Source organism: Zootermopsis nevadensis, unplaced genomic scaffold (genome assembly GCF_977971745.1).
Source record: "Zootermopsis nevadensis isolate Lab colony 2312 unplaced genomic scaffold, Znev_1.0 Znev_ptg000032l, whole genome shotgun sequence".
NCBI lineage: Eukaryota > Metazoa > Arthropoda > Insecta > Blattodea > Termopsidae > Zootermopsis > Zootermopsis nevadensis.
The window spans coordinates 871,043-883,721 of NW_028259164.1; the positions used below are offsets into that span (position 1 = coordinate 871,043).

The 12,679-nt window shown below is 36.1% G+C and overlaps 2 protein-coding genes across 2 annotated transcripts; one reads left to right on the forward strand and one right to left on the reverse strand.

Moving 5' to 3' along the window:
- Window positions 1–212: 212 nt before the first annotated feature.
- Window positions 213–7,441, reverse strand: Pnn (desmosome associated protein-like protein pinnin). Its single transcript, XM_022067937.2, has 10 exons — window positions 7,139–7,441; window positions 6,658–6,729; window positions 6,316–6,405; window positions 6,016–6,082; window positions 5,597–5,694; window positions 5,077–5,152; window positions 4,744–4,899; window positions 3,908–4,046; window positions 3,238–3,420; window positions 213–1,662 (listed from the first exon to the last, which is right to left on the reverse strand). Exons 1-10 carry the CDS (start codon window positions 7,267–7,269, stop codon window positions 1,235–1,237), a joined length of 1,440 nt encoding a protein of 479 aa, XP_021923629.2. The 5' UTR covers window positions 7,270–7,441; the 3' UTR covers window positions 213–1,234.
- Window positions 7,442–7,689: 248 nt separating this feature from the next.
- Trs33 (trafficking protein particle complex subunit Trs33) lies at window positions 7,690–10,891 on the forward strand. The gene is made up of 5 exons (XM_022067938.2): window positions 7,690–8,239; window positions 8,353–8,414; window positions 8,679–8,880; window positions 9,190–9,321; window positions 10,261–10,891. Exons 1-4 carry the CDS (start codon window positions 8,159–8,161, stop codon window positions 9,313–9,315), a joined length of 471 nt encoding a protein of 156 aa, XP_021923630.1. The 5' UTR covers window positions 7,690–8,158; the 3' UTR covers window positions 9,316–9,321; window positions 10,261–10,891.
- Window positions 10,892–12,679: the final 1,788 nt, after the last annotated feature.

Genomic DNA, 12,679 nt, shown 5'->3' on the forward strand with positions numbered 1-12,679 from the left:
AGATAGTATAGAACAAGGACCGTTGATCTGTTTCATGATTAATCTACTACAAATGTGAAGATAAATGGCACATTAAACAAAACTGTGGGGGAAGTCAGTAACTTTTCTGCTTCACACACCTCAAAAATTTGCTCCTTTTCTTATTTCAATCTGCGGTATTACTGACTCCTGCGCTTGTTTCGCAGCCTCTCGTGTCAATACAAACAACAATAAACCAGGTATAAAACATACAATTTATTAATTAGAGAACTACACCAATTTCTTCGTTATGAATGTTCCTGATCATGAAGATAACAAAATCCTGTATAAACTTTGCAGACTGTCTGTTCATTCCAGTGTTGCACTGGCTCACCCATAATTCTGTGCAAAACCTCACTTCAATTAACTAACCCCATCTACACAGAAAAAAAAACCTAATGTATTCAAATGAGCACTGATAAAATTGTGTCGCCATCCCACCCGAATCCACTTCTTTAAATTTTCAATGTCAGTTTGTTTCTTTTACTCCAAAACTGACAAACACCATGTTTATAAACAACGTAACTGTATACTTAGTCCTGCACCGTAGCCGCGCTGGTTCGAGTCTCGGGGGAGAAGAAATTTTCTCATGAGCTTTCGACCGGTGTATGGGACCGGTGCCAACCCAGCATCGTGAGGAAATTGGGGAGCTACAATGAGTAGCGTAATCCGGTCAGGAAAGCTAGCAATGGCTGGGGGTCCGTCGTGCTGACCACACGTCACTCTATATCTGGTTGGATGATCGTTCACCTCTGCTTAGGCATGTGAACGTGAGGCCAGCAGCCAGCTAGTCGGCTTTGGCTCTCAGAGGGCTGTTACGCCACGGATTTAACTGTATACTTACCAAATTCCTGACAGAGCAGTTTTAGCAAATGGGTTAGCGTGACATCACACACTTCAGACGCACAAATTTTCAGAGTTACCGAGTTGGCTCGCTGGTTTTTAAACTCGTGACACTGAACGCGTATGATCTCAAATAAGCCCATTCCTCGAACCCAAAACTACTGACTCTGAAGGCAACAAAATTGCTTAAATTCTCTTTGGGGGGGAGGCAAATGCAATTTTTTTACTCCACGTGTAAGGACTCTCACACACATGCAAACACAAGCACATGCACACACGCACACACACTGGAAGAGAACAGGCATTTACCTGGTTAAAACGTTATAATTATGCGGCTATATGAACATGCAGGTTACTAAGGGTCTCTTAACATTCATACAGCCTCAGACTGTTCCTGTACATCTGCTTCTAATTTATATTTAGATTCTCCAAGTTTCTTTTCAGAGGAAGTAAGAGGCAAAATTGTATCCCTTTCATCATTATCTTTATCATCATCATCATCATCATCGTCATCATCCTCATTGTCGTCGTCATTGTTGTCGTCGTCATCATCATCCTCCTCCTCCTCCTCCTTCTCAATCTTTACAAGCACAGTAGAAATTTTATCTCTTTCTAAACTTTGTTTCCTTACATCTTGTTCATTATCCCTAAAATCCATGACGTCCTTATCCAATCCAATCTGACAACCTACAGGAAGGCTAACTATCTGGCCTTTCTCTGTCCTTTCAATCCCACCCGCAACCTTACCTGTTTCTGGGCCTTCAACATTTTCATTCTTATCTACATTAACATCAACACCACCTGAAAAACAAAGAAGCATCGAATGAGATGTGCACGTAGTATCTTTTAAGTAGGCATGCTTTTCACCTTACAGATTTCACATTCACAGAGAAAGTCTCTTACCAATCAGTAAAATTTCCCTTATCAATCAGTAAATTTCCCAACATTATTTAATTCTCTGTAATTTTACCCGTAACACTTCCCGCATCCTACATACTTAAAATTTTCCAGACTTATTGTCACAATTTCATGAATAACTGGAAATTTATCCACTCTGAACTTCTCGATATCAGTCGCGAGATGATATTAGTCCACAAAAAGTCCAAACAGAGAACATTAACCATAAAACCAAAATTTTATATGGTGACTGATCATAAACCTATCTGCTCTCTGGCATTCCTCCCCCCCCCCCCTCCCATTAAAATCTTGGTCCGGACTGCAACTCTCTTGACGGAGATTTTTCGCGGTTCTCCTGAGTTCCTCCAGGCAAATACAGGTAAACCACGATCTACGCCGGGGATGCGTTCCTGGACGAACCGGCGTAAATGGAATCAGCATAAATTGAAACTCTTCTTACAATGTAAATCAATGGGAAGTCAATAACGTGCGTTCCCGGCACCCAAACACTGACGACTTAAGTTCCTCAAAAATTGACTTCGCCTTATCCGTGATAGCAGTTTCAGTCAAGGGAATGTTTTTTTTCGATTCATGTCATCCACCCATAGCAGCAGTAATTTCTCCGTTCTTTCTAAAAGTTTACTTCTGCTATAACTCATTTGCGTTGCACTTACTCTCGTAGCCTGTTGCATCGACTGTTTTATTTTATGTGAATTTTTCATTATGGTAGTCACAGTGGAAGGAGGCAACCTCATACTTCTGCACACATTACGACGGGTATCACCACCTTCTATTCTACGAATTACGAATCTTATCTTCTAACGCAATAGACCTACACAACTTTTCAGCAACACATTCACTTCTCAAGGTGGCTCTTCTACAATTTATAAATATAAAACAGTTGCTACTGCAGAATAGTGGTCGAACAACAACACAAACACGTTTAGAACACAGTTTTCAGCACATTCAATGTGTCAACAAGAAGCCAACTGAGCGCATTTTTCCTTACACCCTTATCAGGATGAACGCAAATGACTCACCGTGAAGAGTGACCAATGCTCAAGTGACTGTTGCGCAATGTTGGCAGATTTTTAGGAGATCATCTCGCGACTACTTAGCAATGAGTGCAGAGGTGACTGTATTTATAATTTTTATTCAAAATCAGCGATGTAAAAATTACGATTTAGTATAAGAATCAGTACAAGAAACATTGTAAAACGTTATAAATAATTGTAAAATATATTTTTTGTCACTTTTTGACTTGCTCGTTTCAAAAGCGGCGTTATTCTGAATCGGCGCAAATCGAGGTTTACCTGTACTGGGATAGGCCACGATCACTTCCAATTCATTGCTTACTATCATCCTTTCATTTGACACTATACAGTCAGAGCTACTGAAAAAGTGTCGTTAAATAAACTATAAATAAATACATAACATCTGAGAATAAAGTAAAAGCCTGCGGTTGGGAAAATGTATTACCCCCTAGCCGATTCTCCTTGTCCCCCGCCTCCAAAGTTTCCATATCAACCATGGACTGAAGCTCAGCACTCGCTGCCTGCCCCATCCCTCCCTCGGACTCTCCTAAGCCCTGCCGCCAGCGACCCCGCTTTTCAATGGCCTCTAACTCCAACTGAACCTCTTGACGTTTTTTCTCTATCATTTCTGAAAACAGACACATGTGTAACGTTAACCAAAACTTTAATTTACTTTGAATTACAGACCAGTATGTCTAGAAACCAATACAGAAAATTAAAACTATTTATCACACAACTAATTACTTTAAGAAACGAATATGGCATGACAGTCTAGTGACACAATGACTCATTTATATAAGTAACTGCTATGAAAATGGTATAAATGTCATGGGTATATGAATTTAAGGTACAATATCTACTGAGATAAAGATAAATTATCTTTTCAGATCAAAGAGAAGTGATTAATAAAAGAAAATTTGGAAGATGATCTCTGAAAAAAAGTCATATCTGTTCTAAAACTTCTATATGGATGGGTAAATTGGGCTTTGACAAACAGGAATCCTGCTAAGATATGGTAAGGAATGGCCAAATGTTACGGTTCAGAAAAATATTGTAACGTACGACTTTTTGATACAAAGGAACAACATAAAGAAGATGAAATTGCATTTACTTACTTGCAACAACCTTCTGACTGGCAACAAGTCTTTCTTCTGTTTTCAAGTTGTGTGTTTTTGGAAGATAAAATATATGAGGCTTGGAGCGGGTCTGAATGAAGTTTAGAAGATGCCTATGTTTAGCTTCCCATTCATCTTGCTAGAATGAATAAAAGACAGTCATCGGATTTCCCCAAAACTCCAAATAAAAACTGTTCACAAGAAGTTCTGCTATATATTTGAAAAAAATGTCTCAGTTTTCATAAGAATTATATAAACACAACAAGAAGAAGACATTTTGACATAAGTGATGAGCTTATGAGAGGATGAATATACCAAAATACTGTAATAATTACAAACAAGTCCAGGTGCTCATTCTGAACCCTGAATGTGAAAATTTTCTGTAAACTAAAAGAGACTTCGCTGACAGCCTGTAAAACATGTTTCACATGAGGGGTATCAGTTTAAATCCGACAAAATCATGCACAATGCTGAAACTGTATGGCTAGAGTTCATTGTTAGGTTTTGTTGTGTCATATTGCTTTGTTGTGTCTTATTGTTTTGTTGTGTCTTATTGTAGCACCACTGCCACCGGGTATAAACCCATTTGCAGTTAATAATAAATAATAAATAAAATAATGATCCACAGAGACACAAATAAAGACATCTATAAAAATACAATACCCAACACATTCAGCTTTGCCAGTCTCATTTAGTAACATGTTCCTGGTAAAACAGTTTTGAATCGGCTTATATATCAATCACATATATGACTGCTTAAATAGCCCACACATTACTTCCAAAACTTTATTGTGCAGGCACAAAACATGAAATGGTTCATCATACAAATCACTCACCTCCTTAATTCTTAACATTTTCAGTTCGATTTTCTTTATCTCAGCTTGTTTCCGTTTTCTCTCTTGAAACAATTCTTGGCGTTCCTTTTTCAATTCCTCCTTCTCGCGTTTCGCATTCTCTTCCAGTTTCTTTTCGACTTTTGCTCTCTTCTCCTCCTAAACAGGAAAATAAAAACAAGAAACTAACAAAGACCATAGCATTTACGCACTAGACAAAAACATCTGCCTAACTAACCTAAAATATCCTACACACAGCCAGGCAGGCAGGCAGACAGACAAACAAGTAAATAATAAAATCAAGAACAAAGGCTAAAAGAAGAAATAAAAAAATACCTTATCTTTCATTCGTGTTTCTTCTTGACGAAATTTCTGAAGAGTACCAAGAAGTGCACCAAACATCCTTCTGTTCCTAAAAGATTAAACAAAGTTCTAGAAAATTAAAAATTACATTGATATTATTTAAACATTCCCTTTGAAAAATTCCATGAAAATCATATTCAATGATTTCATAAACATAAAAACATTACAAAAATTGCATACAAACTAAAGCTTTCCAACACTATGGCAATAAAAGACCTGCAGAACAAATTCCTTCACATCAAGAATCTTTAAATACTGACAATTTCAACTACATACCACATATTAAAACATTTACTGTGCATTATCCACCAAATGACAATTGTGTTGAGGTGTGGGAATACGGAGAAATATGGAAAATCCTGGTTGTCTGACAGCTCAAAGTGAAAATATTTTGGAAAGAAAAATTAAACAAATACAGAAAATTTTGAATAAATATAAATATACTGCTCATCTAGCACCCATCTTATCACATAATATACATATATCACCATACCTAGCCTTGCTTCTTTCATCTTTGCTTTGTGCAGCCATGGCTTCCTGTCTTGATGGTAATTCTTTAGGGGTAGCAATAACTCTGGATGAAATTGCAGGCTGTCAAGATAAATATCAGGTTACAGTGAAGGACAACAAATCCTGCTTCTTTAATATGAATCAATAAATTATATTTTATCTTTCTAAGCTTTTCAGAGGTCCTTACTGCCTCCATTGTCAGGCACAACAACCTTGAATACAACCATCTTCAACAATAATCATATTATGCACTAAAATGTTTAATGTCAAATTCACAGAATGGCCACCAAATTTTCCAGATTTCTACCCATCAGATTACCATAACTGGAACAAACTTAAACAGTTCTTTTACAAAAACCAGAGCTTACAGTGAACTGAGAACACAATATGCCTTTTTTTTACCTTGTTTGCAACCTCCTCTTCATCACCACTATCTCCTTCCCGTTTCAACCTCGGTGGACCTGACAATCTGTCAACATATCACAAATTCAAAAATCTGCCATAGTAGTATTGCCAATAATAGGAAATTAAAAATGTATGTGGCCACTTAAATTTCACTGGCATGTATAAACCACATGGATTTAAATGCTAACTTGAAGGGTTAGAAGAAAGTATATCACATTATAATATATTAATTAATTAACAATAATATTCAGGATCTCTTATGTCAACTATCTACAGGGAATAAGAATAAACATATACCTGCTAAACACAGTCCTAGGGTCACCAGGTCTTCTCTTGATGAGTGGTGACTCCTCTTCTTCAGGTCTTCCACCAGGGTCTCGTCGGCCCCTGCAATATATGCAGAGTTTTAATGACAGTATCATACAATAAATGCTTATCTGCATGACCAAATTAGGTTAGTAACAGGCAAGGAGATCTGGAGCAATAAAAAAAGGTAATGATGATTTTACTGAGGGCTTCACAAGTTTATTTCAGGATGATCCACATTAGTCTTCCATAATGGTAAGGTTCAGTTTTGTTATGTGACATTACATTAGCCTAGCTTAGTAAATGGAGACCACTACAACACCACATACGTACCTCACTGGGGTAAATCCACGTCCTCTTCCCCTAAACTCCTCAGGCTGCGCAGCTGGCCTTTTCACACCAAGCCTATAATTAAAAACAACCATGATTCTGTAAACAACAAATATGCAAACATGATAGGGGACCAATACATTAAAAATGAATTATGCAAGTTTAACAGGGCTTCATCACTCTGAAATTTAATAAACCTCAGAATGATAATATCATAGGTTGAAGGCCTCTTTTAGCATGGCAATGTGTAACTGGATATCTACACTAGATCCTGTAATCGAAAACTCTTAAATCATTGCCATAATTAAATGGTCAATACTGAGATCACACCGGCGATACCACAAAGCAATATACAGTATTGTACTCATGCATACAAATACCATACAATAACACTAATTAATGAAGCTTCATATATGCAATGCTTGTCTAAATAAATACAAATTTCTGTAGTGCCTAAACAATTATTACAACTTATAAAACTTACCGCTGTTGTCCTTCGCTTGGATCTCTTCCTATAAGTTTTTTAATGTGTTCATCGACTCCTTTAAGGTTATCCTTTGCTTTCTCAAGCTCTGCTTGCAGAGCCCCAAAAGACTTCATGATTTCAGTGGCCATGATAACCTAAATTTACTTATAGATGTACTAAATAATCAAATAATTTCGTTTGGCTTATACGAAACTAATACCTTTCCTACAATACCTTTCCTACAATGAAACAACTTATTTAACTGCGAAACCATCAATAAAAACTACCAACAATACAGAAGAAAAATCATCTATAAACACTGCAAAAGTATACACATCTTTCAAACTCCTTACAAACGGAATGGTATAAAGCAAATCATAAAGTAAATTTATGTTTATCGTATATCGTTACACATATAACATATGCCAACTATTAAATTTCATTTGCAATTTACAAGAATTCAGTAGTGTTTGTGTTGTTGGCTATGCTATTTTGATAGGTTTTTGTTAAAGAGCGGGCTATTGGTTAGTCTAAATCAGAGGTTATAGAAGATTGAGGTGATCTGTGAAGTAGAGGAATTCGTCAGAGATTAAATTTTGTGCACGAATATGTATACTAATGGTCTACAGCACATGCATTCAATGGTTGAACCTGTTATCAATCACTAGTCTTCCATGGGTTCTACAATAGAAGTTACAGAGGCGTTTTTGTTTAGTATGTACTCTGTAAAAACTAGTATTTGATGGAAACAGATTCATCGCAGATAAAATAGGATGTACAGTTAATAGTCGGAGGTGTACATAACAAACTTATCTAATGTCGGAAGTGAAATCATTGTTTAGAAATACTGAAAGAAAATCATTGTACTGTGTGCGTAATTAATGCCAGTTGAAGTGCCGTATGACTTACTATTAGACACATCTAAGATACATGTATCAGCCACATTTTGCAGGTTTCCACAACTTTAATGCGTTTACTAACCTTTACATAGCCGTGTGTGGTGTCAAAGAAAAACCCTTCGGGAAATTCATTTGAGAAATGGCAGACGAAGTACTTTTTGAATTATTGCATTCAGAATTAGTTTCATACGTTCTAACTAATTCTGAAAAGGACAAAAAGGTAATCGCTAAACGGGCACTGTAGTTTTAAAAATATGGAATTTATCATGCACTGTTATTTATTTAAACTGAAAACACGTCTAAAATCTAATCCAGTTATTTGGTCTTTTATAGCATGGTGATCTGTCTACATTAGAGTATATAGGGTTTTCTACTGGATACAGAATAATTGAAAGGTATAATATAATCATATATTGCATTGCATTGTATATGTGGTTGAAGGGAAATTACAAATATTTGCACATTTTATCAAGAACAGTACATTCCTGATCTACCATAACAATGTCCAATAACACCTGATAAAAATCTTTGCTTCTCATACTAAAAATTTAAAGGTCAAGTATATGGTCACCACATGTTCTTACTTTGTTATGGCCATACCCAGTACACAGTAAATCAGAATATTCCATATTTGCAGTGTATTTGAACTATGCTTTTAGGTTAACTAAAGACTGGCCAAGATTTAAGGATGAATTAGACACCATGAAATTTATATGTACGGATTTTTGGTCATCAATTAACAAAAAGCAAATTGACAATTTGAGAACAAACCATCAAGGAGTATATGTTCTTCAAGATAATGCCTTTCGTTTCCTAACGAGGCTCTCGGCAGGTCGGCAGTACCTTGAGATGGCACCAAAGGTAATGACAGTTTTGAAGTCTTCAACCTTTTTCTTCTTCTCTTCTGTTCCATGGAATGGATAATTTAGTTTGACCATTCTCAGTGTTCTAACATGTATTATGCTGTAATAATGAAGCAGTTCTGTAGATGGCTAGAAAATCTCCAAGAGCCTGGGTCCCATGCTCAATAGATTATGCAGTGGCAAATAATATGTGTTGAATTTGTAAAACCACAAGAGGATTCTGCTGTATCTGTTACAATGTAGCTACTTATTATATGAATTAGTTAACCTAGAAATTAATTTCTGACTATGATTTATGTTTTTCCAGTATGTAGCATTTACGTGTGGCTTGATTCGTGGTGCCTTGTCCAATTTGGGGATTAACAGTATGGTCACAGCTGAAGTACAGTCCATGCCAGGATGTAAATTTCATATTCAAGTTCAAAGAGTTTAGATTACAGTAAGTTATGAACATTTTTGGTTTTAAAATGTGTTTAATAGTATATTAACCTAGGAATGACATGCACTTCATAAGAAGTAGAGAATTTGGGAGGATGTTACATTTGCTTACTTTTTTCTTTCTTAATTTTTAGATCTGTATTATAAGTGACAAACTTTTGGAAGTATTTGTATGTTTCTTCAGAAGTCATTGAGCTAAGAAATACTTAGCAATTAAAAGGGTTAATGAGAGAGCTTCTTTTCACATGGTCCTTTTTCCTTCTTGTTTTCCTTTCCAGGTAACTGCTTTGTAGAAACTGATAATTTTTAAGTTAAGTGTAATTTTCAGCTTTTATTGTGGCGGGGAGGGTTTCACTGTGGACCAAATTAAATACAATGTACCCTGTGACCTGCAGGAATAAATTTCCTTTCCCCTCTGATATCAAAATTCAAAATCCTTTCATAAGACAGCTATTCTATATTCTCTGCAGAGAAGCTGAATCGCTTCGTTTTAGATTTGCGCACGAACAGTCACTGAAGTATTCAGATGAGGTACGGTTAAAGCGATATTTCTTCTTCTATGGCTCTCCGGTCCGTATTTGGTCCATGGCCTCCTCAATTCTCCTCTTCCATTCGGTCCTCCGTTAGGTCCGTCTGTCCGAGGCTTTGATCGAGGTTTCGAAACATCTTCCTTTTTACGGTGCAAGGTTGTTAGCCTTGCGACCAACCCCCAACCTGGAGGACCAGGGTACCTGTCTTAGTCTGACCTCTCCCCCTCGACCAATCTGGCTAGGGAGGCACTACCAGTAGCTCTTGGGATCACTGAGGTACTCAAGCCCCACCACCACGACAAGGTGCAGGTACCATTAAGTGGGGAAGCGATATCTCACCATTTTGTCTGTATCCTCATTTCATCTACAGATAGCGTGACATTCGTAACAAATTTGTACTTATCTTTTAGATTTTCCTGATTGTGGTGGCCAATTTCGTGATCACATTTAGTTGTATATAAAAATACGACCATTAATAGCGTGAACTGTTAACTGCTGCAGCAGATATGAACCATAGATGAAAAAAACTCATTGGGAAATAACGAGACTATGGATATGTGAATGAATCATCGTTATAATTATCTCATGTTCAAAGCGACCAACTTCAGAATCATGTATTGCTATTCTGGTCTTTTATTAATGTATTATTTGTATATTATACTTTGGTTATCATGTTATTTATATTCATATACAGGACTGAAAAAATTATTCCTTATTGAGTAAGATTTAAAAACTGTAAAGTGTAAAAAAAAAATATTCTGTATCAAAATAAAATTTGTTTTTCTTGGTAAAGATTGTGAATATCTAATAATTGGTGTTTGATTAATGAGACTTGGCCGAAAGTTTTTCATTCCCAAACATTTTGATAGATTTAAGTGTCTTTTAAGCAAATAATATTTGTATAATAAAGTACGGTGTGTAATTAAAATGCTGGAGAATTTATTATTCATGGTAATTATTCACATAAGGTTATTGTGATGGAAAACTGTATTATTTTATACATGTACTTTCTGTGAATTAAAATATTCTTGAAAGCTGTCACATTTTCTATATTGTCTATGTCATCCTGGGTCTGAAAATCCATCAAAATAGTGTTACAGTATATGAGATTTCCTCTTTCCTAACGCCCAACTCGCTAAGGATTGGCTCAAGTAAGTTGTGATTAAAAATAGGATAAGTCGGTTGTCCATCAGACATGAAGAACATTATTTAAGCAATAAAATCATCAGGGAATGATTATGCAGATAGAGAGCATCTCTGAAATGGGCTATGACTCCATTTTGACATGGCTTGTCTCCTGAGAATATTTTATTGCATTTAGTCACTGCAAAAGCTTCAAGTCTTATATTATTCAAGCAGTTGAAAAATCTGAGAATATAGTTTTCGAAAAGTATAGCAGGTCCACTGTTCTGTCAGCATTTCGATTCTCGATGTACCATTGTGCCAAACCCTTTATTTATTCCTGTGTTAAGCAATATTGTATGAATCCGTAAAGTAAATACACTCTTAAGGAAAACACAGTCGTTCCTATTGGAAACATCGCCTAAGCGATCAATACGTTATCTGCCGGCTGACGGGCGATCAGGTAGATTATATGTGCCTGATGTGGTTGCAGAAGTACAGGGGACAGGGCAACGAATATAAATGATATAATTATACTCGACAGATTAGCAAGGGTCTATTTTTATATACACTTATTTCCATATCAATCCATTAGCTGGTCTGTATGTGAATTTATTTTTTATTTGCGTTAATATTATTGGACTGATTTCGTCCTCAGGGACATTTTTATTTCCTATGTTGCAGTCTTGCATTGACTTGATCCGGACGAAAACAAAAACTGATAATTAAGATGTACTAAGGGTTCTCATAGGGCTGTTACGCCACGGATTATTATTATTAAGAGCCCTTAGAGGGTCTGACGAAAACAACCTGGTAATCGTGCAGATGTTCGGTTCTTGTTTCATGACAATGCTCTATATGGAAAATTCTGACGAGAAAAAATATATCAGGTTTTACCCACCATTTATATTCTCCAAATATCCCTTCCTTAAGATGTTAGATGTTCTTCACGTTTTAATGGGAGTGAATAATACCTGTCTGTCGTGTTTTCATTACACTGTTAACAACACTGTAGTGCAATATTAAAATAATAACCGAACACGCTGTTGGAACATTTCAAGGTCATTCATTCAGCTATCAGCGGGTTCTTATGAAACATTAAAATGGCTGAAAACTTTTGATCACCTGAGCTTTCAAATAATAATTATGCTCAACTGAGTTAATTTCATATGCTATCTGCAAGACAGGATTCGAACTGCTAACAATATTGGGAATTTATACGGAAATCATTTACTCTGTGAAGCCGAACGACTGCTCGATGTCACCGCAAATCACCGGGTAAATTTCCTGCTTATTACACATTTCCCACATAATCGATGGGTCGATCACGGCCATATTAATTAGCGGAGGGTAAATTCTTTGAGATGTTTTCCAAATACGGTTGGAAATGTTAGATATTTTAATATTCTTTCAATATGCATTATTAAAAAATCCTAATAGAAAAACGTGAATATGGCCCCAGGTCTTAAAAAATATTGAGAATCCCTCAACTTTGTTGTTAAAAATTCACTATTACGAAAAATGTTTTAAACAAACCGGGAGAAGTTTGTATGATCCTAAAAACATATATTACGTTAATGCAATGGTTAAAATGTATCAGACCAATTTGAACCAAAATTCGTTCTGGAAGTTGTGATGTGTCCAGATCAGTGAAACACAGCGTCACTTCTGAGCGCTCCTAATTAAGTTTTTTTAATGAAATTTACG

Excerpts from the sequence above, each read along its gene's own strand:
- Pnn (XM_022067937.2), bottom strand. The coding sequence starts at position 7,269 with ATGGCCACTGAAATCATGAAGTCTTTTGGGGCTCTGCAAGCAGAGCTT. Across the intron at positions 6,730-7,138 it reads CCAAGCGAAGGACAACAGCG|GCTTGGTGTGAAAAGGCCAG; the intron begins GTAAGTTTTATA and ends TTTTAATTATAG. Across the intron at positions 3,421-3,907 it reads CAGTCAGAAGGTTGTTGCAA|AAATGATAGAGAAAAAACGT; the intron begins GTAAGTAAATGC and ends GTCTGTTTTCAG.
- Trs33 (XM_022067938.2), top strand. The coding sequence starts at position 8,159 with ATGGCAGACGAAGTACTTTTTGAATTATTGCATTCAGAATTAGTTTCA. Across the intron at positions 8,415-8,678 it reads GGATACAGAATAATTGAAAG|GTTAACTAAAGACTGGCCAA; the intron begins GTATAATATAAT and ends CTATGCTTTTAG. Across the intron at positions 8,881-9,189 it reads ACCTTGAGATGGCACCAAAG|TATGTAGCATTTACGTGTGG; the intron begins GTAATGACAGTT and ends ATGTTTTTCCAG.